This window comes from Strongylocentrotus purpuratus, unplaced genomic scaffold (assembly GCF_000002235.5).
Source record: "Strongylocentrotus purpuratus isolate Spur 01 unplaced genomic scaffold, Spur_5.0 spur5_scaffold_7, whole genome shotgun sequence".
Classification (NCBI taxonomy): Eukaryota; Metazoa; Echinodermata; class Echinoidea; order Camarodonta; family Strongylocentrotidae; genus Strongylocentrotus; species Strongylocentrotus purpuratus.
In genome coordinates this window covers 32,231,299-32,253,321 of record NW_022145613.1, presented here as the reverse complement: position 1 = coordinate 32,253,321, position 22,023 = coordinate 32,231,299, and the positions used below count along the sequence as shown (strand labels likewise).

The following is a 22,023-nucleotide window of genomic DNA, read 5'->3' as shown; positions in this document are numbered from 1 at the left end:
GGGTGAGGTAACCGGGCAACAGAGAAGTATTTGCTGGAATAGAATCCGAACCCAGGATGGTAGACGATGATTGTTTTGCGATGTAATGGATAATGATGAAGGAGATGACAATATCAATGGGTTCACGAGTTGCTTTGTTTTTAGATGATGGAAATTAAGGTTAAACATGAAAGCATGATCACGCTCCCTCCTTCCTTTCTTCCTTCTCTCCTCTCTCACATCCTTCATTTTCCGTCTTTTATCCCTCCCTCCCTCCCTCCATCTTCCCTCTTACATTTTCCCTCCTCAATTCCTCCCTTCCAGTGGCGTATCTAGGTTTTAGTCGCTTTCATTGCGGTAAAGATAATACTTCGTCATCAAAATAGACGCTGCCCGAATATTAGGATTTGGGGGGGATCCAGTTGCCAAGACTCAGCCTGTTGTAAGATTGTGCAACTTAGCGGAGCGAGCAAGCTAAAATGAAAAACTTGATTCCTTTAAAATGTTATTCCATCATCAAAATTCACTAGCTTAGATATAAAAATGATATAAATATAATGATATTCATAAATATGTGGGCATGTCGATTCCCGAATATGAGATAATAGATAATGGTTGATGAATGTTAGAATTTTGAAAATAATCGGGGATCCTCCCCCCCCCCCTACCCCCTTACAGCCTCGTACTTCTATTAATGCAACAGAGCAAAGTACTGTGAATTTCTTCAACTGGGGTGCAAAATTACGAATTCTCTGCAGATATAGTCAAAAAAGGAAAAACGAGGCCGGCAACCCATGGGACCGAAAGCCGACGTGAGACCGACATGTCGGTCTTGCGGACGTCTGATCAATTTTTAACAAGTTTCATGATAACAAAATTGTCGGCCTCGTAGGCTGTCGGTCTACTATGTTGTTGTTGTTCTCGTGGGCTGTCGGTGTAATGGGTCATCTGTCTCGGGGACTGTCGGTCTCGCAGGCTGTTGGTAGACTGGTCTGTTTGTCTCTTGTCTATCGGTCTACTAGGTTGTCGTTCTCTTTGGAGGCCGTTCTACTGGGACGTCAGCCTACTCGGCTGTCGGTCTACTGGGATGTCCCATCTGCTATCGTATACGTAACATGGCGATCTCTTTGTGGACTGCCTCTAGTGGCTCGCCCGGGCCCTTCGTCTTGTCGAACTGCTTGCCGTGGGCACCATTACTGTCGTAGCTCTCATATTTCTCAAGTGACAGTACAGATGGTCTGTACCTGTATCGGTCGAGATAGAGTAAATATAATTTTCGACATGTTATTTGTAAGGAAGTTGTGTATTGATATCCGTTAATATAATACATCAAAACATTTAAAAGGTTATCCTTTTTTAATATTTATAGTAAATTGTACTATTGGAGTCACCTAGTACCCATAGTTTTACCCAGAACCTCTCAAGACAGTGAATATTTGTATACTAATCATAATTACAATGATAATAATAATAATAATAATAATGATAATGAAAATAAGAAGAATAAGAAGAGCTAAGAACGAGAATATGAAAAGCAAGAAGGAGAAGAAGAAGAAAGAAGAAGAAGAAGAAGAAGAAGAAGAAGAAGAAGAAGAAGAAGAAGAAGAAGAAGATACACATCATTTCGTGGCGCTTTATAAAATCCAGGATTGGATTGGAATGGATGTACGAATCACCTTGGTAGTAGATAACACCAGCAATCTAATGTATTCGGCTCAGAACCATCTGCTATCTTGTCCATTCCTATCACGATCTTTCTGCGTTCGTAACTATCAGGGCAACCTTCTACCTCGTCGAGGTGAGCAAGGAGATCGTCATCGACCTCGTACACCTCGCCATAGACGTTCTACGAGAAAGATTGGAAATGTTAAGACTACTTATGGTCATGCGATTGCATTGTGAAAGAAACGTTGTGGAATCGATCAGAAAAGGTTGATCATCCAGCATATAAGTATTGGTGTGTACTGCAAGGTTCTGGAATCATCAAAATGATAAGAAAATTTGGCTCAGTCTTGGTAAAGTTACAAGCACTGTACACAGAAAGACGTATATTGGACTACGCACACATGCGTTATATCTATCACGTCCAAATAGATAAACTAATTTATCAAATATATCAATTAGTAGGCGGTTTTCCGGCATTTTTCTTATCATCATGTATTAGTCAAAACATATTCTTTCACATGATTAGTAATAAGAGCTTCCATTTCATTTTTTGAGAGGGGGGCATTTCCAAAACTGGTTTTTTACCTTTAATTGTATGAAAGAGGCAATCTTGCCACAAGCACTATTCATTATTATTGGGCTGTGATCGCATTTGGGTTTAGTGTTAGGATTAGCGGTCGGTCTAGGTTTGAAGTTAGGTATTGTAGGTTAGTGACCGAGGAACAGCTTTTTTTTTATTGGAGCTTGTGTCGAAGTGGAGTCCTGCAAACGTATGAAGCGATCGGCGTTATTTTTTACTCACATGTAACTATGTGAAACAGAATTACGATTATCCAGATCAATTTTTTTCCAGAAAGTTGTCTACGTTTATTTTTAGGACCGCATCGGTGGAAGTTGTCAACCCAGTGTTTTATGAGTATATCGTTACAAATTTCGTGTGTTTTGAATGCATTATACTTGACAAATCAAATCAAATCAAACCAAAATGAACATCTTATCAGCTCGAATCAAGTCAACTCACATCACATTAAATCAAATCAATCCTGCCTTTGAAAACGGGGGGGGGGGGTAGGGGGGCCTGAGCGTCAGTTTCACCCTTATCATTAAATTAATTGCCGGGTGTTCTCTGTCGTTAGAATCTATTCCGAAAGGCAAACTAGATACTCACGTGTCCTTCTCCTTCACAGTCCAAGAGAAAAGGAATGTTGTATTTTGTTGCAATCACCAGCGGCCATTTTGTTTCTGTCTTGCCCGTACCGAAAAATCGACAGCGTACTGATCCAGCTCCAGGAATCATAGAATGGTTGGGCTGGCCTGTTTTGAGGGTTCCATATACGAATACACGGTTTGCCATTTATGAAATGTGATTCTGATGATAATCGCTTTAAAAGAGGTTCGTGTAGGCCTACCTTTCTCCGCCACGTTTTCTACCTTTAAAGAATAAGTTAGAAGCTTGTTGGAAGTAGTAGTTGTGTGATTCAAGCTTTCTAAATCTGGTCAAAAGATTATCGCAAATATGAACACAAATATGAACACAAGTTTAATTTGTGCACCTTTCACAAACTGACAAAACACTATTGATGTTGTACAGTGATATGTGTAGATATAGCAGTTTATGCAATGAAATGTCTGAACTTTGCACCGTTCCTTGTAGGCCTATAAAGGCATTTACGGTATGCAAATAATTTATGTTTGCGGGTCCTTTAGTGGATAATAGACGAGATTTGTCGAGTTCATTTTCATTATCAGGTTAACCGTGACCTAACCGCCGTCATGGGCCGAAATATTCTTTGAAAGACATCACAGTAATTTTGTGCGGGTCACAGATTAGCCTCTTGTCGATGGCCCTCGCTTTGTTGGAGTCCGTAAATTCTGGCGAGCGAAGCCAGAATTTACGGACTCCAACAAAGCGAGGGCCATCGACAAGAGGCTAGTCAGAGATACGCATAATGCGGGTCGGGTCAGATTAACGCATTTGCGCATAAAGTGCCCTTTAGGTGCCAAAACATGGGTCGGTCATTTTTTACTCCCTCTTTGGGGCAGATATTTCTCAAATTTGAATGCTTTAATACATTTTTTTCTTCTATAAAACGGTATTTTTAGAAAAATACGTTTATTAACTAAAACAAACTGGGAAATGTCAGCCAAAGAGGGCGAAAGAAAAAATCCCGACCGACCGACCCATGTTTTGGCACCTATAAAGGGCAATACAATAAACAAAAATTAAAAGGCCTTATCATATCATCTTTAGCCGTGGGTTATCACTTTTAGGTGGAAACTTTCTTACTAGTGCTACTCCCACATGATCATGTCCTGCCATTGAATACGTATAGAAGTCTACTATCTATTACTTTACTCTATGTTTATAAAATGCACTTATCGCGATCGACTGCTATCATGCAGTCCACTGCATTGATGTTACTCTTTAGCTTCACTCTTGTGCTCCTGTGACCAGTTTAGTTATAATATGTCTTGCGGCCCATGGGATCGCTGATCTCCGAAATATAGCGGAGGGAGAATAAGATGGTGATGATGTTGGTTGTAGGCGTGGTAGGAAAGAAAGGTGCACGCGGTCACGTGGTGTCATACATTTTGACCAATTAGACTGCCTATACATTCTTGAACCCGTTTTTAAGTATGTTTTATTGGTTGTCACATGAGTAGTTTTGAAAACCAAAAATTAAAAGTGTTTACGAGACAAAGCAGCAACTACAAAGGAATGCAATCACTGTTTTTCCTACTGTTGAATTGTTCTCTGAACCATTAATTTGCCCAACTCAAGCTGGCGCCATCCGACATCTACAGGCTGCACGTATGTGTGTTTTCGTTGTTGTGGAAGATAGATTCGTCAAGTTGATGTATTATGTTACCGGTTTCGATTCTATCATTGGCCTGGCGTGTGTGGACCTTGGCTTCCATGGCGTATAAATCAATGGGTATTAGTAAACAAAAATACAAAAATTAGAAAGAGATCTACCAATAAACCTGGCTGGTTTTGAAATATCTTGAACTTGAACCATACTTGAACTGTATCGGGAAGAGGCAAACAGTTAACATGATTCAAATGATTTTATTTCTCATGCAAAACTTAACACAATAAGACAGTATATTACAAAAAAATTACAATGAAACGACAAATATGATAGAAATATACGAGAAAGGAGTAAATAACTTGAAGCAGAGCTTGTTGAAGTGTTAATTCCTCAGATGCTCTTTTACAATATAGCTTGAACAAAGTATACTTAGCAAATCATTTTTTTTTTAAATGTAGCAAAGAAATTATGGATTTTGTCGTTTAAACTGTTGAATTCGTATTGAATGAAATATGCGCACTCATAGTTTGTTTGTTGTAACAACAGACAAGTATAGTAGATGCTGAATGAACCACAGGAGAATAATTTATCCATTCAATTCTTATGGTGGGAATTAAGATTTTGTATTTTATATATATATATTTGGTGCTACTTTCAATACTCAATGTATAATACATAATTTAGAATATGAATATCAAGCTAGCACACAAGTAATGAAATTTGTCTACCCCATTGATAAGACATGATATTTACAAAATATTAGTATAATAGGAGTAGCCTATATATACGCAGCTTTTCCAATCAGTTTTATGTTGATGTAATGATGTTTGATGTTTGTTTTACTTCTTAATATGCTCTACCTGGGTATAGAAAAAATAAAGATAAATGATATACCCATACGTTATTACGCTATTTTTAAGACAGGTTCGTTGGCGGCAAACAATACACAAGATATAATCATTTCATTGATTTATATCTTGATGTGATTATATATGTATTTTAACTTTAGTTCATACCATATGTACCTAGTTTGTATACTATTTTCTATCATAGGTTGAAAGTGCAGAAATAAAATCAATCGTGCAAAGAAACAATAAATTGAAGGCAACATTTAAAAAAATAACTTAAATAAAATGGTATACTTTAAAGATCAGTGCTAAAAGTACGTATGCTTTACTTTAAAGAGAAATATAATATACCTTACAATTGCCTTGAAAGAAAAAAAAACACTATTATTTTCTTTCAAACTTCGACATAATTATTTTACAAAATTTAGAAAGTTTCTTTAACTGTTGAACATAATTTATATTGAATAACTGATAAAATTTGATAATTTTAGGTCTATGTAATAATATTTCATACTGCGTGTAATGTTATCAAAGGCTGGACATACAAGAATTTACTGAAATAATCAGGACACTTCCTTCTTTCTCTTCAACGATACCTTAACACTTTGTTTTGTTTTACGTTATGTGCTGCTTGTGAAATTCCCTACAGGTCGGTGTAGCTGATTCTTGTACTTCTTGGTACTTCTAGCCATATATGGTGCGGGATATTTAGAGAAAGAAGTGCTTCCCTTGATATTTAGGTTAGTAAGTAATAAAGTAAATGAGACTGTACATTTATATATACTACGGAGTTGAACACTGCACTAAATCTTACTCTTATTTGGGTCGAGCAGAATGCAGAAACGAACACTCGCATTGCCATTAGTACTGCATATGCATTGCATCGAATTGCACTGCATTGCACTGCACTGTTGCAATTCCAGCGGTGTGCAGTGCAATGACAAAGTGAAGTAATCTAGACAGATCATTGACAACATATAAATTTAATTATATGATAATCACTGTAATAACTAACGAGTATTAGTGTTACCATGAATTACGCATGCGGTGTAGCTGTTAGTGTTAATTAGGGACATCAATGCGTAACTGTTAACTCTACGTCACACTCACAGGGCAAACCATTTTTATTGGCATTGCATTGTCATTGTGCAGATCGATTTAGAAAAAAATGGATCTAGGTTTTAAAAAATAACATCGAAAATCATTTTAGAATATCAAAATGTAAGGACTTACTTTCAGCTGATCTGTCCCTTTTTCTTGAAGCTACTAGTACGTGCGATAAGGTTGGCAATCGCACACAAACTGCATTGCGTAACCCCCCCTCCTCACTAACACGTATGACACACTTCTGAGCCAGACATAGTCTCAGTGGACAAACCATCAACATCAGAGACTGAAGCCTTCGGTATCATACAATATGAATTGAACATGCTTTTTTGTACTTTCAATTGCATGGGAGAAAAAAGAAATGGACTTACAATCTACATGTAAACTGCGCTCGACATAAGCATGATCGTGAGCCCATAAATAATGCTCTGTTAAAAAAAATTGATGTTGTTCAAATACATCGCATGTATAGAGTGGTGAAGTGTGACGTCATCAAAAATCTATTTTTAGAATTTATCAATTTTTTTCTTCATTTTCCGAAAGAGCATCAAAAATAATGTCCGAATGTCGAAAAACAATAGAATAACATACTTAGGCACCAGAGCACTATAACACTGAGTTCCCATAGGACATATATTCAGATGGTCATATCTCGGCCAATAATTGGTTTTCGACATTCAGGCATTATTTTTGATGCCCTTTTAGAAAGTGAAGAAAGAATTGAGAAATTCAAAAAATATATTTTATGATGTCACAGCTTCGATACTCTTATTACCTTTTTGTGTTTTATTTTGTTCTTTCTTTCTTTCTATTTTGACAGTTAATTATGATTACTCTGTCAAAGAAATTAAAGGAAGATGCAGCCAGAAAATCATCTGGTTCCAACTCCAAATCACCAGACCTCAACAATTCAACAAAGCGGGTTTCAATACGAGACAGATTGCTCATCAAAGAAGTGCCTGAAATGACATCCAGCTTACCAAGTAAGGAAATGTGTTTTTAGCAAGGTCAATTTAAAGATAAACTTGAGTTCTAGTAAAAAAAGAAAATGAATTCTCACAGAATCAAACGAAACTCTAACACTGAATGTTCAAGATTACAAATAAAATAAATGTGCCAAACAATTTTGGTAGAAAATGTATACTGGCTGAGTAGAAAGCTGCATAGAAAGATAAGGAAATTAAGGTAACTAGGCCCGACACCATTTGTGTAGTCCCATTTACATCTTTATGTGCACAGTGCTTGTTACTTGACCAAGACCAGGCCAAATTTATTATGATTTTGATGACTCCAGAACCTTGCAGTACACACCAATACTTGTACATGATCAACTATTTCTGATCCATTCCACACCTTTTCTTTCACATTGCAATCAAATGACCAAAACTCAATTTTGTCTTTAAAGTAGCTTGGCGAAGAAATTTCACATAATCACTAAAAATGGGCAAATTATACATGTCCGTGTAGCGTAGACCAATTTGAACACACACATTCTGCTCTAAAGTCTTGTAAATATAAATGAAACGCGGTAAGAAGTTTGGTATTCGCAGTGGGGCACTCGACTGGATCGAGTCTTATTTGACAAATCGTAATCACACTGTTGTTATAGGAAATGAACAATCGTCTAGTTATTGTAGTTCTCAAGGGGTACCTCAAGGTTCAGTGTTAGGTCCCCTGTTGTTCACACTTTACACTGCTCCACTAGAGTCACTAATTGACAGTCATAATGTTCATAAAATGTTCTACGCTGACGACACTCAACTGTATATTGCATTTAAACATTCAGATGTCCAAGGTGTTATTTCTCAAATGGTTGACTGTGTTCAAGCAATTAAAGAATGGTCACAAATCAACGGTCTTAAGCTCAACAGCAACAAGACTGAATTCCTTCACATATCTTCACGTTTTCGTTCTACAGATCATATATCATTCATTAAATTAGATGGCACACAGGTTAATTCTGTCAGGAAGTGTCGTAATTTGGGTGCGATATTTGATGATAATTTCACTATGGACAATTTTGTTTCACAGAAATGCAAATCAGCATCTTTTGCACTTCACAAAATTGGGAAAATTCGCAATCTGATAGATAAACACACTACTGAACGCTTGATTCACGCTTTTGTGGCGTGTCATCTTGATTTTTGTAATAGCCTCCTTTCTGGGATTTCGGCTCGTCAAATGCAGAAGATGCAGGTTGTGCAGAACTCAGCAGCTCGTCTTATTTATCGTATTAGGAAACATGAATCTGTGTCTCTTATTTTAAGAGACTTACACTGGCTACCCATTCACTCTCGCATTTTATTCAAAATATTGTTGTTAGCTTATGAATGTTTTTATGATTTTGCGCCTCCTTATTTGATTGAGCTATTAACATTGTACACACCTTCTAGAAATCTTCGTTCTAATAAGAAAAAATTGTTTGTTATTCCACCAGTGATGACCAGGTCATATGGTGAACGCAGCTTCGCTCACACTGCCTCAACTTCATGGAACAATCTCCCAGAACATCTAAAAAACATTGACTCTATTGTTAAGTTTAAGATTGCTTTAAAGACGCACTTATTTAACATTTAATTCATCCATTTTGTCCGTTACCCAGTATGTCTTGTCTTTGTATTCTGTTATGTTTTTTCTCTAGAGCGCTTAGGGACATGTTTTAATACTATGTGTTATGCGCTATACAAGAACGGTTAATTATTATTATTAAGAAGCTTTTTCCAAGAACCTTCTCAGAACTTCTATTCCTGGCTTGAACATTGAACACTGGTTGGGCACGATCGCATTTCTAAGCCTCAACCTCGCCTCTCGCACAGCTCGCGTGCGGTATTTCGCATATATACCCTAGACCTATACGTATACATTATCCAGACTTTGCATGCTTCATATTATCTCCAGAAAGTGGAATAACAATCTCTAGAAATCATGTAATTACACATAATATTAAGCAAATTAAATGTAATATAATACGAGGGGTGAATCGTGCAATTTGATTTGTCCAAATACCCTTCCGTTCTGTGTAATTTGCTGAGATGTTTTGTATTTGTTCGGTCATCATGCCTTGGCGTGATAGTGATTGCTGTTGATTATATACGGAGACCATGATGAGTTAATCGCGAGTGTCCCTTTGCATTTTTATGATGTCCTGCAGCTGCAGTTCTATTTATGAATGGTGCATATTTGTAAATGATTTTCGCCAAATATAATCTCACATCTATTCGTCTTTGTTTTGTTATCCGTGATATTTGCCAAAAAGCCCTACACTTCCCGAAAAATTAGAAAATGTCTCGCCCAGTCACCCCAGTGACCCCCAGTGATAGGGTGCATGACAGATTGATCTCCAGTTGAGTGGGGCCGTGGGAGCTGAGCAGCAGCTCAGCCAGCTTGCGCTGATATGCTATCACTTGACCTGCACCGACGCCGTCTTCTCCGAATTGATCTCTTAATTCTTCCATCTATCCTACATCCCCATCATCATTATCATCACTATCACTACCAGTACCACTGTCACTGGTTGTGGAGCTGTGCTCATCAACTTCGAATTGTAAATCGAGTAAAACCTCTTCTTTGAGCTCGGACATTTTGATCAGATATTTAGCGTTTGAGTGGCGTTTGTATACGTATAATGTATACAGTTGAGAGAGTTGTGTGAGAGCTCTTGGGAGCACTCTCGCGCTCATGTGCCCAACCTCATACGTCACAAATCGTACGTCACAATAGCGGACCGATCAAGGGCGGAATAATCGGGTAGTAATTTCACCACTTTTAATAAGTCAATTCTGTAACAATTTTTGAAAACTAAATATGAACTATTAAGAAAGATTGTAACATTTACTTTGCAATGATACCAACAATACTAAGGTTAAAAGCCTTTTGAAACCTTCGCTCAGCTACTTTAAGAAGGATTTAAAAAAGTCATAGCTAGTAGAGGAGAGACAGTTGTGACATGCGCATACACGCTCGTTCATCGTTCAAATTCATAGAGCACTGAATAGTCTGCTCTCGTAGAGATACAGTATGTAAGAGGGAACTATTTAGAGCTCTATGACTTGACTTTTGAGGGCACATGGGTGCACATTTCACAACTACATCTCTCTGTAAGCTATGGAAAGAATCAGCCGTGCCACCCTCTTGTCAAGGAAGTTACATGTACAGTGTAGTTGCAATCTATCATCCTTGTCAGGGACTGGATTTTTCTCAACTAATTTTTTACATTTGGAAAAAGTACAAAATCATGCAGTCAATTGCCAAATTATGCATAGAATTATTACCTCTTCTTGACGACCTTGTGGTAACTGAGAAATGAAATAGATGTATTATATATATAACAGAAAGCTTATACCGGTAAGCCATATATATTACAATAATGTCAGTTGTTAGTGTGTGTCAGGGGAGAAACAACTCCAAATCTATTAAAGCTTTGAAAATTTGAAAAATTGTGCAATTGTCCAATACTGAAAAAGAAAATAATTTGCATTTCATATATTTGCATTCTACCTTCATTCAGCTTTCCATTGATATTCATGTACATGTAGTTATATTTTATCGGGAAGGGTCTTTAAAAAAGATTGAAAAAGAAATAGTTCTGAGTAGACCTGGACTGTGTTTAAACTGGGATTGGATTGGATAAGGTTGAGTTTACAATCACTTGTAGGAATGACCCTCACTCTGACATTACATACACTGTTGCTACTGAATAGTGTTAAGAGCATTCTTGTTAATATTTTCACTGCATTGATTATTATTTTTTTTCATTTTGCAGAGACATGTAAAGTGCATTTTCCTGATGTTCATAAACTTCACCATAGTCTCTTAACAATATCTCCTGAAGAGGGCTACTGGAAGGACGGCAAATTCATCTTTGAACTCACACTAACAGAAGAATACAACATAGCGGTAAGAATCAAGAATTGTGTCCTCTTAAACCATTAAAGGGTTAGTTGAGTTCTGTTTTCAGACCGCAAATGCCTTTAAAGTGGATGGTTATTGCTCTTATTCTTATCTATGACATTTATAGTGCCCTTATAGAACCTCAAATTGCAATGAAGGTAATTTTAGACCCCAAAATGTGTGAAATTTAGCCAATACGATCATACCAATTCAGCTCCATTTAAAAAAATATGGTGACCGTTAATTAATTATTCAATAAAAAATAACAATACATGGGCAGGCTGGTTGTGCGTAATATAACCAACACGAAAATGCCAACAAAAAAAACAACATCGGCATCGGCTGAAATACGACGTAAAAGGCACTATTTCGTTTTTTCAACAGCTTTTTCAAATCATCTGATATTTGTGGTGGTGCACAAGTATTAGAAATTGTATATTTATGGATATTTCAGCCGTCTCTGAACCAATTTTGATCAAACAAAGATGATTTTGTCATTTAAATTGTATGTTCTTTCAAATTTGACACTCAGTTTTTCATTATCTCACAAAATAATTATTAGCGCCCTCTGCAACAGAACTCAACTATCCCTTTAATGTTGTAGAGAAACTCCAATGTGTGGTTTAGTCAAATATTGAGAGTTATTAACTTCCATGTGCTACATACAGTAGACCGATTCTTAATGCCTTAAATTTAGAACCACTAGTCTAAACATATGTGGAAGTTTGAAGTCCAGGCTAAGTCTATACCTTTCTTAAACGACAATTATATATATATATATATTTTATTGTTGCTGTGTACATTTAAAGATATTTCCTAACCGTACATAGACGGTTTCATGGTACAGGGGAAGAAAAAAATACTAACTCCACATCAAATTTATTTCAATGGGTAATACAATCTGCATTGAAATTCTCCTTAGATTGATTTCTTGAAAATATTTGTGATTATGTTTCGTAATGCGAAAGCATTTTCAGTCACAAGAGCACATCATTCTATGTCGGTTTTAACATAATTTTTTTCTCCTTGTATTCTTTCAATAGCCTCCAAAAGTCAGATGCAAAACAAAGATATGGCATCCCAACATCTCAGAGGAGGGTCAGATCTGTCTCAGGTGAGGATTTCTGTTTTATCTGCTGATGGAAAAAGAATTTATCTGTCGAGACCGTAAAATCTATTACATCAGACATAAGATCAGTGATTAATCTTTTGATTCGGCACTAGGATAATGTAATAATGCAAGCTCCTACTGAGGTGATATGATGCATTAATAATTTTGATAAGTGGCATCGATCGCTTATGAAGATAATCGGATGAAGTATAGTTCATAGTTCATAGTTCATTTAATTTCTTCTTTCACAAACATTTGTAAACGGGATTTTAAAAAAAGTAACAGGAACAGCAGATTATCAATACCGGTACAACAAACATAATTTGAAGTGCAATGTTGATATTCAACATACAACTCTAGTCATTAACAAAAGACATGTTATAAAAAGTTACTTTTGTAAGATCATGTTCTGTACATGAAAGGAGGAGGAGACCTAGAAGTATGATGACAGGTTGCGAGACAATTTTTTTTATTAGCACATGGTATACTTAAAATAGTAAGGGACTGCTTTGATGGTTGGTATACAGGTATTTGATTTTCTGTCTGAGGGTCATTAAAGGTGAAGTGTCTGCTTGGTGGATAGATCTGCTTTTGCTTTGTCGTTGACTTGATCAATGCCAAGTACCATGATGTGTGCCATTCAGCACAGCTGGACTTATTGGTGAACGTCATACTACACAAGAGTATTCTAGAACCGGTCTTATATAGGAAATAAACACTGTAATCAAATCATGAAGTGGCATAGAGATACGTTTGAGCATCCGTAGCAGATAGAGTTTCTTGGCTGCTTTTGATGTAATGCAGTTGACGTGTTCCATCCACTGAAGATCACTGCTAAGGATGATGCCAAGTAATTTCATGTGTTGCTTGTCCGGGATTTGATTATCGCCGATCAAAACTTCCGCTATATTCGTTAGCTGTTCGGAAGAGTTCACAGAAGTGCACTAGGGTTGATTTTTAATTTCGGACATGTTCAAAATATTGAGCGAGTGGAAATCTGTAGTTGGACTCTGGCCTGTCCAGACAGGGGTGCGTGGAGATGATAATCCCCGGGGAGGTGATGCACTCTCGTCCTCGGCTGCTGATGCGGTCTGGGTTCCTGTTTGGCAGGTTTGGCTGGCTGCTTCTTCCCTTTCTTTACATCAGAATTCTTGGAAGGCATGCTGGTACTGGAACTGGAACTTGGGGTTAGTGGACCTGGGGAGTGTTTCACAAAGACTAGGATCAACTTTAAGTTGTACTTAACTATGGCAGACCATTCTTGCCACTAGTTGCTCTCACCATTGGCCTCTCAATTGCGATCTTTAGATAACATTTTTTCCTTCAATAATAAACTATCAAAAAATGTAAATTCTGTTGATTTGTGACAACGTATGGTACATGTACGTCCCTTGAGAAACCAATGCCAGTAAATGATAAGAAACAATAGCATGGCATGAATGACATGAACGACCTGCCATGCTTAAGTCCAACTTAAAGTCGATCTTAGTCTTTGTGAAACACTCCCCAGGTCTGGAGATGTTGAATGTCAGAGGTATCGTGGTGAGAGTGTGGGTCAGCCGAGACACGTCAGCTGGCCGGCCATAGCATCCAAAGCATGCTAGGCATTTGCTGGTCATTTTTTGTTTATGCTTAGCATTCGTTTGATGGACGCTATGAATGTGCTGTCATTCCTCTCTATGGACGCTAGTTATACAATCAGCAGTCGTTTGGCATTTGTTATGAAACAGATTTTGGCCAAGAATTTGAGCGTATGTGAGCATATCTGCACTTTGCCAAAAGAATGTACGCTAGGCAATGATTAGCTCTATTCACTACTATGTGACAGGGGCTTTAGATATATATGATTTCATGTGATCAGTGGTGCTCTGGTAACCTTTCATCTTGTGCGTTACTGAGCTGACTGAGATGACTATTGTGAAGAATCTAATAGCATATTCTGATTACTTCTTCTTTTTTTTATTTTTATAAAGTCTTCTACGAGAGCATTCAATGGACGGGACAGGCTGGGCACCGACAAGAACCCTGACAGACGTGGTGTGGGGACTCAACGCTTTATTTACAGTAAGTACATGCAGGCAGGCAGATGCATGAAATCTGCATATCATGTGTTCAGAGCAAGAAAGGCATTAACTTCATGTTAAAATTCATGAGTGAAGGTCCTTGTGGCTCTTAACGAACATGGTTAAGTGCCTTTTCCCAGGCATGTGCCATCTAAGGTCATAATATATCTTGAATGCAATAATCAAATGTATTTAAAGGCAGTTTGTAATCTTTATCCTAATTTGTGCTGGGGATAAACTCTTTAGGAACAGTTTGATTGTCATGTTATTTTATCGTTCATTTGAGTTAACAAAGAAATGATAGCAAATAAATGATGCAAGAGGCCATGATAGCAAGACTCGGCTTGGAATCTTTTTGAATTTGTATTTTTTGAATTTCATTTAAAACAATCCTCGAGACATTAAAACAAAGTTATCTGCTTTTTCTCCTCCCCCTTTAGGATCTTCTTAACTTCGATGATCCACTCAACATCGAAGCAGCAGACCACTATCTCCGGGACAAGCGAGACTTTGAGGTGAAAGTCCAGCGTTACGTCAGGAACTACGCGAGATGACATGCGCTCGTGGCGTTAGTTCTACTGTACTGTGTAAATAAGAAGGCACGATATGGTCTCGAAAGATATTCAGGTCATACAGACATATCTAATATTTATTGTAGACTTTCTACTTTGGGAGTGTTCCAGTGAGGAACGATGTGCTTCTTCTTGTTTACGAATCATTCCCTGCCCAAAAGAAGGCCGTAACTGCCAGTGACAATACCTAGCTGTTACGGCTTTCTTACGGGCAGCTGATGAAATGCTTATTTTATTCTTGACCCCGTGTGCACTTCAAGTTTTCTTCCATTGTACATTGTTGTGCACAGGGCACTCGGGTTGTGCAACTAATTGGGAAAGTGTTATATGATGTAGGTATTTGGCATCATATCCTTTTTAGAAAGGGATATGATTTTGTTGATAGCTAATTAGAGTAGCCGGGTCATGCGAGAAGCAACTTGGTTGATTTAAGAAATCAGCTGCACATATGCAATATAGAGTACATTGATTTACATGTTAATTACTGATTACTGATGTCAAATCACTTCTCTTTAATTTTAATTGTAGTATACAATTGTTAAGATCAGCTAGCTGCAGGATTAATTTATTTTTTTTTTATTTTTCTTCGAGTGATCATGCTCCTTCCCAAGCAATAATTCTTTACTAAAACAATCTCATCTGTGGCTTTAAAGGCTCATAAATGTATGAAGAACAGATGGTAGTATTGAGATGATGTCCTCAGTCCTGACAGCTTTAAGTTCCATCCAGCTTCAAAAGGTTTCGCCTTCTTGCATGTTAATTTTGCAGTCCATTTTTGTAAGGTTTGAGTCAGAGCTCGGTTGACCACCTCTTCAATGCTTTTGCAAAAGTTTATTAATAAAAGACCCTACTTGTGAAAGGAGGGCTTGATCAGTATAACATTTGATTTGCTGCATGGTGTGATTGCATGTTAGTGATGTAGCAATTCTTTCTGATTTCCTTCATTTCTCTTCGTTTCTAGGTGGAATGTTTACTAAAGGATTACTATCGATCATGTTTGGGTATTGGGTTTAATTTTATCTGGTTTGTATTTCATTTTATTCCTTCGCTGCGGAATGCTGTCCATCCAGACATTCGTAGATCAGTTGAAATGTTTACAATTAATCCTTAAACGTATTTGTTTAATTCGGCATTTAATTAATTGCTCTTTCATGTTTGTTTGTTCTATCTTACTCCTGTTTCTTTGTTTATAATGCAGATGCTTTTATGTGATCTCTTTTTGTTTGTTTTTTGTTTTTTGTTTCACAAGTGCGCCTTGAGCATCTGCATTCAAGAGGGTTCAGCATAAGATTACAAAGTCTCTTGTGATTATAGGATTTAAAGTAGTACCAGTCTATCCTTGATATCTAGTGGAGCCTAATGGTAACAATCACTAAAATGACATTAACAGTAATAATTGCAGCAAGAAGTATTACGTCATAAGCGACGTGCTAAATTCCCCGCCAGATCTCGCCCGCCAATATAAAAATAGGACTACTCGCCAGTGCACTCCGGATTGAACTCCTTGGCCTTCTCCTCGATCAACCTAGTCTTCATTACTGTGTTCTTGTATGACTTGATCCTACGATTGTACAGGCACTTTTGGTCCCGGTACCATACCGCAAGTTCCATTTCCTGATAAAAATAGGCCTACTCAACAGAGCACTCCGGATCAAATTCCTTGGCCTTTTCCTCTTCTCAATCAACCTAGTCTTCATTACTGTGTTCTTGTATGACTTAATCCTGCGATTCTACAGACACTCATGGTCCTGGCACTATTCCGCAAGTTCTAGGTCCTGCTGTTCGGTGAATGTGTATGGGATTGATTGTTTCTTCCGCCGCTTCGGGGTGTTCTTCTTGTCGGCTTTTCTCTTGTTCCGGGGGTGGGGGTTGCTAAGATGGGGTAGAAGCTTGAGAGTATAAGCCGATGAATTTGTTCTTCTCCTCCTTCTGGACCAGCCCTTCAATTAAGCTCTGTTCAGTTTGGGCCTGGTCTTCGCTTTCCCTCTGGCCCTGCTCATCATGGATCTTCTCTTCTATTTTCAGTGCCTCTTCTTGTTTTCCTAGACAAAATATACATCAGGTTTGAGGAGTTTTGTAAGATATTTCCTTCTTTTTGGTGGAGCCAGGCATTGTCTCAGCGGAACATATCCCTGAATGAAAAACCTGTAGACAGATTTTTCGGTCAAGTATTTTCCTAGAAAGTTTTTTGATTGATGTCTTGCTAAAGGACTAGTATGGGCCTAGGATTTGAACTCCTTACCTCACGGTTGAAAGTCAAGTGAACAAACTACTGCGCCATAATACTTTTAGTGCTACTCTGTATAAATCTTTCTTCCCTGATTAAGTTATAGTGGTATTGTAAATAAAAAGCTTTTTTTTATAGCTTATTCTAGCGTTACCTTCTTCAATATCTATAATATTTTTGTCTTCTTCCTCTTGTGATTTGAAAATTGATCAGCATTACAAAATTTTACAGAGATACAATTATATGGTAGTACTCAACAGAAACTGTGTATATTAGAATGTTCAGTTACTTATATATTTGCCACAGCACAGCATTTAGTACTTTAAATCTAATTTAAAGCTAGAAACAGAAAATGGCACAAATGAAAATAGAAGCTCCAGGAATGCTAGGTTGTGAGGTACATATGTATCTGGTAAATGATTTGGTATTCCTGGTATACATTTTTAGAAAAAGATGTGCAGCAGACCAGTTTACTAGTATATTGAAATTGTGAATGTTTCAGCACAGAACTCCTCAGGCTGCTAAAAAACTGTTTGATAACTGTTTGATATATCAGGCAAGGTGCAGGCAAATTTTTTTGTTAAACTTCTGTGTGAGAAGAAATTATGTGCAAGTAATTGGAACACATAAGTAAACATGTATGTTGCTGAAAGTTAATGTTTCATGGATATGGTTTTCAACTATAACTGCATGTACCTTCCAAGATCAAAGAACGCTATCAATTTGCCAAGGTCATTTATTACATAATAAATAAAGGACATTTTGCTTCAGTCCAAGTAATATGGTTAAAATTCTGAGACATGAATGAATGCATAGAATTCGATTAAAAATGCAATGCAACTACTACATATTTGAGTAGAATAAACATGTATGGTTTGGTTGTTTAATTACAAACTGCTTATTTTGTAAAATAATTACCAAAGTTCAATATATTTCTTCTTTCATACAACTGTGAGTAGGAGGGGTGTCGTCCCTTTCCTACTTATCCTTGGGTTTCCAAATGATGGCATAGACAGTTAAAGTCCCTCTCAAGTGATGGAAGCCCCCCAAATGTTATGGCAAAATTTCATGTAAGTTGTATCATAATGTGAAGACATATTTCTGCAAGGATTTTTAAAACATGTGTTTGAAGTCAAATATTGATAAAAGAATACAAAATTAAGACTGTGCACAACAGAAAACCCCAATTATGTATTCTTTAATCAATTTTGTCTTCAAACACATGTTTTCAGCGGGAAATCTTAGCAGAAATATGTCTTAAATGAAATCCTCTTTCCCATTATGATACAATTTAAGTGCATTTTGCTATCAAATTTTTGGCGAGTTTGAGGCTCCCAACATTTTAAAGGGGCTTTAAGAACTAAATTATTCATACCCCTTGTAACTTTGATCTGTTTTTTTATCAACTCAATAATGAAAGGTGGACTGGTTGAATTATGGGTAGGGCCTTTGTTTAAAGCCCCACTATACTACTTGTAGCTACTTGCTCTATATAGAAAATAATGCCTAATTGGTGACCGTTGGTCCCCCATGATCGTCTTTTTCTTATGTTAATTGAGAGCTGAGTTGATGAGATAGCTATCTGTCAGTGACCACCCTGGGTGGTCTAATCCCTCTTGGCCAAACGGTGTTAAATACTTTTAGATGTAAGCTTTGATATGATGCATTCTCAAGAATGGTAAGGGTATGAATAGTTTAGTTAACTGTATTATGTACCCGTATGCCAGTGTTATTCTTATGATCTAGAACAATGCTACATTAAAGATAAACTTGAGTACTGGTAATGCGATTGCATTGTGAAAGAAAAGGTGTGGAATGGATCAGAAAAGTTGATCATATAGCATGTAAGTAATGGTGTGTAATGCAAGGTTCTAGAGTCATCAAAATCATCATAAATTTGGCAGAGTCTTGGTAAAGTAACAATTACTTACACAGATAGATGTATATGGGACAACACACATGGTGTCGGGGCTAGTACTACCCTGATTTCCTTATCTTTCTATGCTCATTACTCAGCCAGTATACATTTTCTTCCAAAATTGTTTGGCACATGACATTTATTTGTAATCTTGAACATTCAGTGTAAGTTTTGTTAGATTCTGTGAGAATTAATTTTCTTTTTTTAACAGAACTCAAGTTTATCTTTAAGGCTTGTGCATATATAGCAGTAAACCTTCGCGGTTTGCTGCGGAGGTTTTTTTACGTACTGCACTTCACATTTTGCATCTTTTTATACACGGATGAGTGAGTAGGCAAAGAATACTTGTTGATGCCAGTTACTCTTCTCATCCCGTGTCTACTTGCCATTCATTTAGTAAGAAAAAATAATTAAACATGGGTTTATCTCGTAATGTGTGAATATGCCTGTTCTGTGATAATAGGAAAGTTCACAATACATGGAAATACAGGAAATGGAGATTACTCATATTAGCTTGAAAATATTCCATTGCTAGTACGCTTCGATACAAAGCTGACAAGTAGCAACATGCTTGTAGATAAGGAATATGATAGGGCTATCTTTTCTTTTTTTAAAGATGGATATCAACTCACAATTTTGAATTATTCAGGAGGATTTGGTCTACATGTATAATCTTTATATTGCAGTTATCACATTTAATGTGTATACATGTAATTTGTCTTTGTTTCCCAGAGTTATTCTTGAATAAATGTCATTTTCAACTGAAACTTGTTTGTTCTGGATTTTGATTTCATATTTTATTCTGTATTTAATGTGATACTCACTGCTGGGAATCATTTTTTTTATTTGTTTGCTTCCCATCTGTGTTGATAACTTCTTCAATCATTTTGTAAGTTGCAGTGTGTTCAGAATGCATGTGCAACTTGTGTCCAATTCCTACAAATTGTTGCATATTACACCTGTTTTAATTCAGTTACATCGGTTGCCAATAAGGCAAAGAATTGCATTTAAGATACTTTTGCTCGTTTAAAAAGCATTGAATGGTCAAGCCCCAAATTATTTATCTGAATTATCATCTTTTAAATCACATCCATATGCACGTAACTGGCAAGTTACACAGGACAAGCTGCTCCTATAACTACCTCACACAAAAACAATAGTATTTCTTAGAGATTGAGCTTTCAGTTGCGCCACTACGAAACTTTGGAATAACCTAACATAAGAAAAGCCTCATCTGTTGCTGTCTTCAAAGTTTTGTTGAAGACGCACTTGTTTTCAGGAGCTTTTGAATAATGTTAAAATAATTTGTTTACTGTGTGTCTGTTAAGTAGCACTGCTAGGAGTTTAGATTCCATCAAAGTGCAGTAAAAATATATGTATATAGTAGCTTGCTATATAAATTAATCTGATTATTATTATTATTATTATTATTAATTATTAATTATTTCCATTAGTTCTCTCTATTCTCACTCGTTCTCATATTTCTGTTTCATCTTCCTAGTTCTTGCTCTTTTTCTCTCTCTCTTTCCTTCACTTCTACTCTCTCTCTCCCTCTCTCTTAATTCTCTCCTCCCTCACTCTCTTTTCTCGCTCGTTCTAATATTTCTGTTCCTTCTTCCTAGTTCTTGCTTTCTCTCTCTTCTCTCTCTCTATTCCCTCTCTCTCTATTCTCACTCGTTCTCATGTTTCTGTTCCTTCTTCCTAGTTCTTGCTTTTTCTTTTTTTCTCTTTCCTTCTCTTCTTCTCTCTCTCTATTCTCACTCGTTCTCATATTTCTGTTCCTTCTTTATAGTTCTCACTTTCTCTTTCTCTCTTCCTCTTCTTTTTAGCTCTTACATTATTTGTATATTTGTATTTGTATAGCCTTATATCATTTTACCCATTCTCTATAGTCTCTGAGGATTTGGTTCCCTGGAATCTTCCTCCTCATAGCTCTTCAGATCAACAGCTATTCCAGGATTGTCAGAAAAAAGTAGCCAAAACACGATGCATACATGTAGATGCATGACCCCCAGGGATGTATAACACACAGCAAATATTGTTAGATGTGGAGGGAAAGGGGGGAGGGGGGGGGGGGTAATCCACTTATGTAGGTAATTTACATGGAAGCCAAAATTCCACTTATCATTTGTCTGCAGAAAGCCAGAAGGACTTCAACTCATCGTCTCATATCATTCAGTTAACACCCTTTTGGCTCAAAACAGACATTATATCTGGACTTCACACAGAAAATGTGCAATCCATTTCTCACTAGGACTATTATTTCAGTTCCTTCTTACTAGTTCTCTCTCTCTCTCTTATACTCTGCCCCTTTCTCATCATGTTAACTCTCGATTCCATGACATTTGCTCCGGCGACAATTGCTCCGCTGTAAATTTCATACACTAATCGAATGGCTTACTTCAACCCTGGATTCAACACTATACCCTACCCTAAACCTAACCCTAAACCTAACATAAAACCCTATTGAAACCCTAACCCTAACCCTACATCTTAGACGAAATAAAGCCCGGAGCAATTGTCGCAGGAGCAAATGTCGTGTCACCTAACTCTCACATCACTACAGAGTTAACACCCTTCTGGCTCTCAACAGATAACTCATCTTCATTTCAAACATGCATAAACCACGATCCATGAAAATAAACTGAACATAGCACTCAATTCCTTTTTTTTGTAGGCATATAATGTTTATTTGTAAAAGAAATCACTACATTCAGTCCATAATTTATTCATGAGAATCAAATGCTGTGCCATACGGTATATACCTAAGATAATGATAATTGACTTGCCATATCATGGTACTACTGTACACAACACTGTATCCATCAGC

General features: G+C 37.0%; 2 protein-coding genes across 2 annotated transcripts; one reads left to right on the top strand and one right to left on the bottom strand.

Moving 5' to 3' along the window:
- Nucleotides 1-325: 325 nt before the first annotated feature.
- On the bottom strand, nt 326-3,298 carry LOC100891432 (putative gamma-glutamylcyclotransferase CG2811). Its single transcript, XM_003729484.3, has 3 exons — nt 2,813-3,298; nt 1,656-1,825; nt 326-1,223 (listed from the first exon to the last, which is right to left on the bottom strand). The coding sequence occupies exons 1-3, from the start codon at nt 2,996-2,998 to the stop codon at nt 1,079-1,081; spliced, it is 501 nt and encodes a 166-aa protein (XP_003729532.1). The 5' UTR covers nt 2,999-3,298; the 3' UTR covers nt 326-1,078.
- Nucleotides 3,299-5,915: 2,617 nt separating this feature from the next.
- Nucleotides 5,916-15,927, top strand: LOC585557 (NEDD8-conjugating enzyme UBE2F). Its single transcript, XM_785379.5, has 6 exons — nt 5,916-6,045; nt 7,233-7,395; nt 11,175-11,308; nt 12,346-12,416; nt 14,387-14,477; nt 14,917-15,927. Exons 2-6 carry the CDS (start codon nt 7,239-7,241, stop codon nt 15,028-15,030), a joined length of 567 nt encoding a protein of 188 aa, XP_790472.4. The 5' UTR covers nt 5,916-6,045; nt 7,233-7,238; the 3' UTR covers nt 15,031-15,927.
- The last annotated feature ends 6,096 nt before the right edge of the window (nt 15,928-22,023 follow it).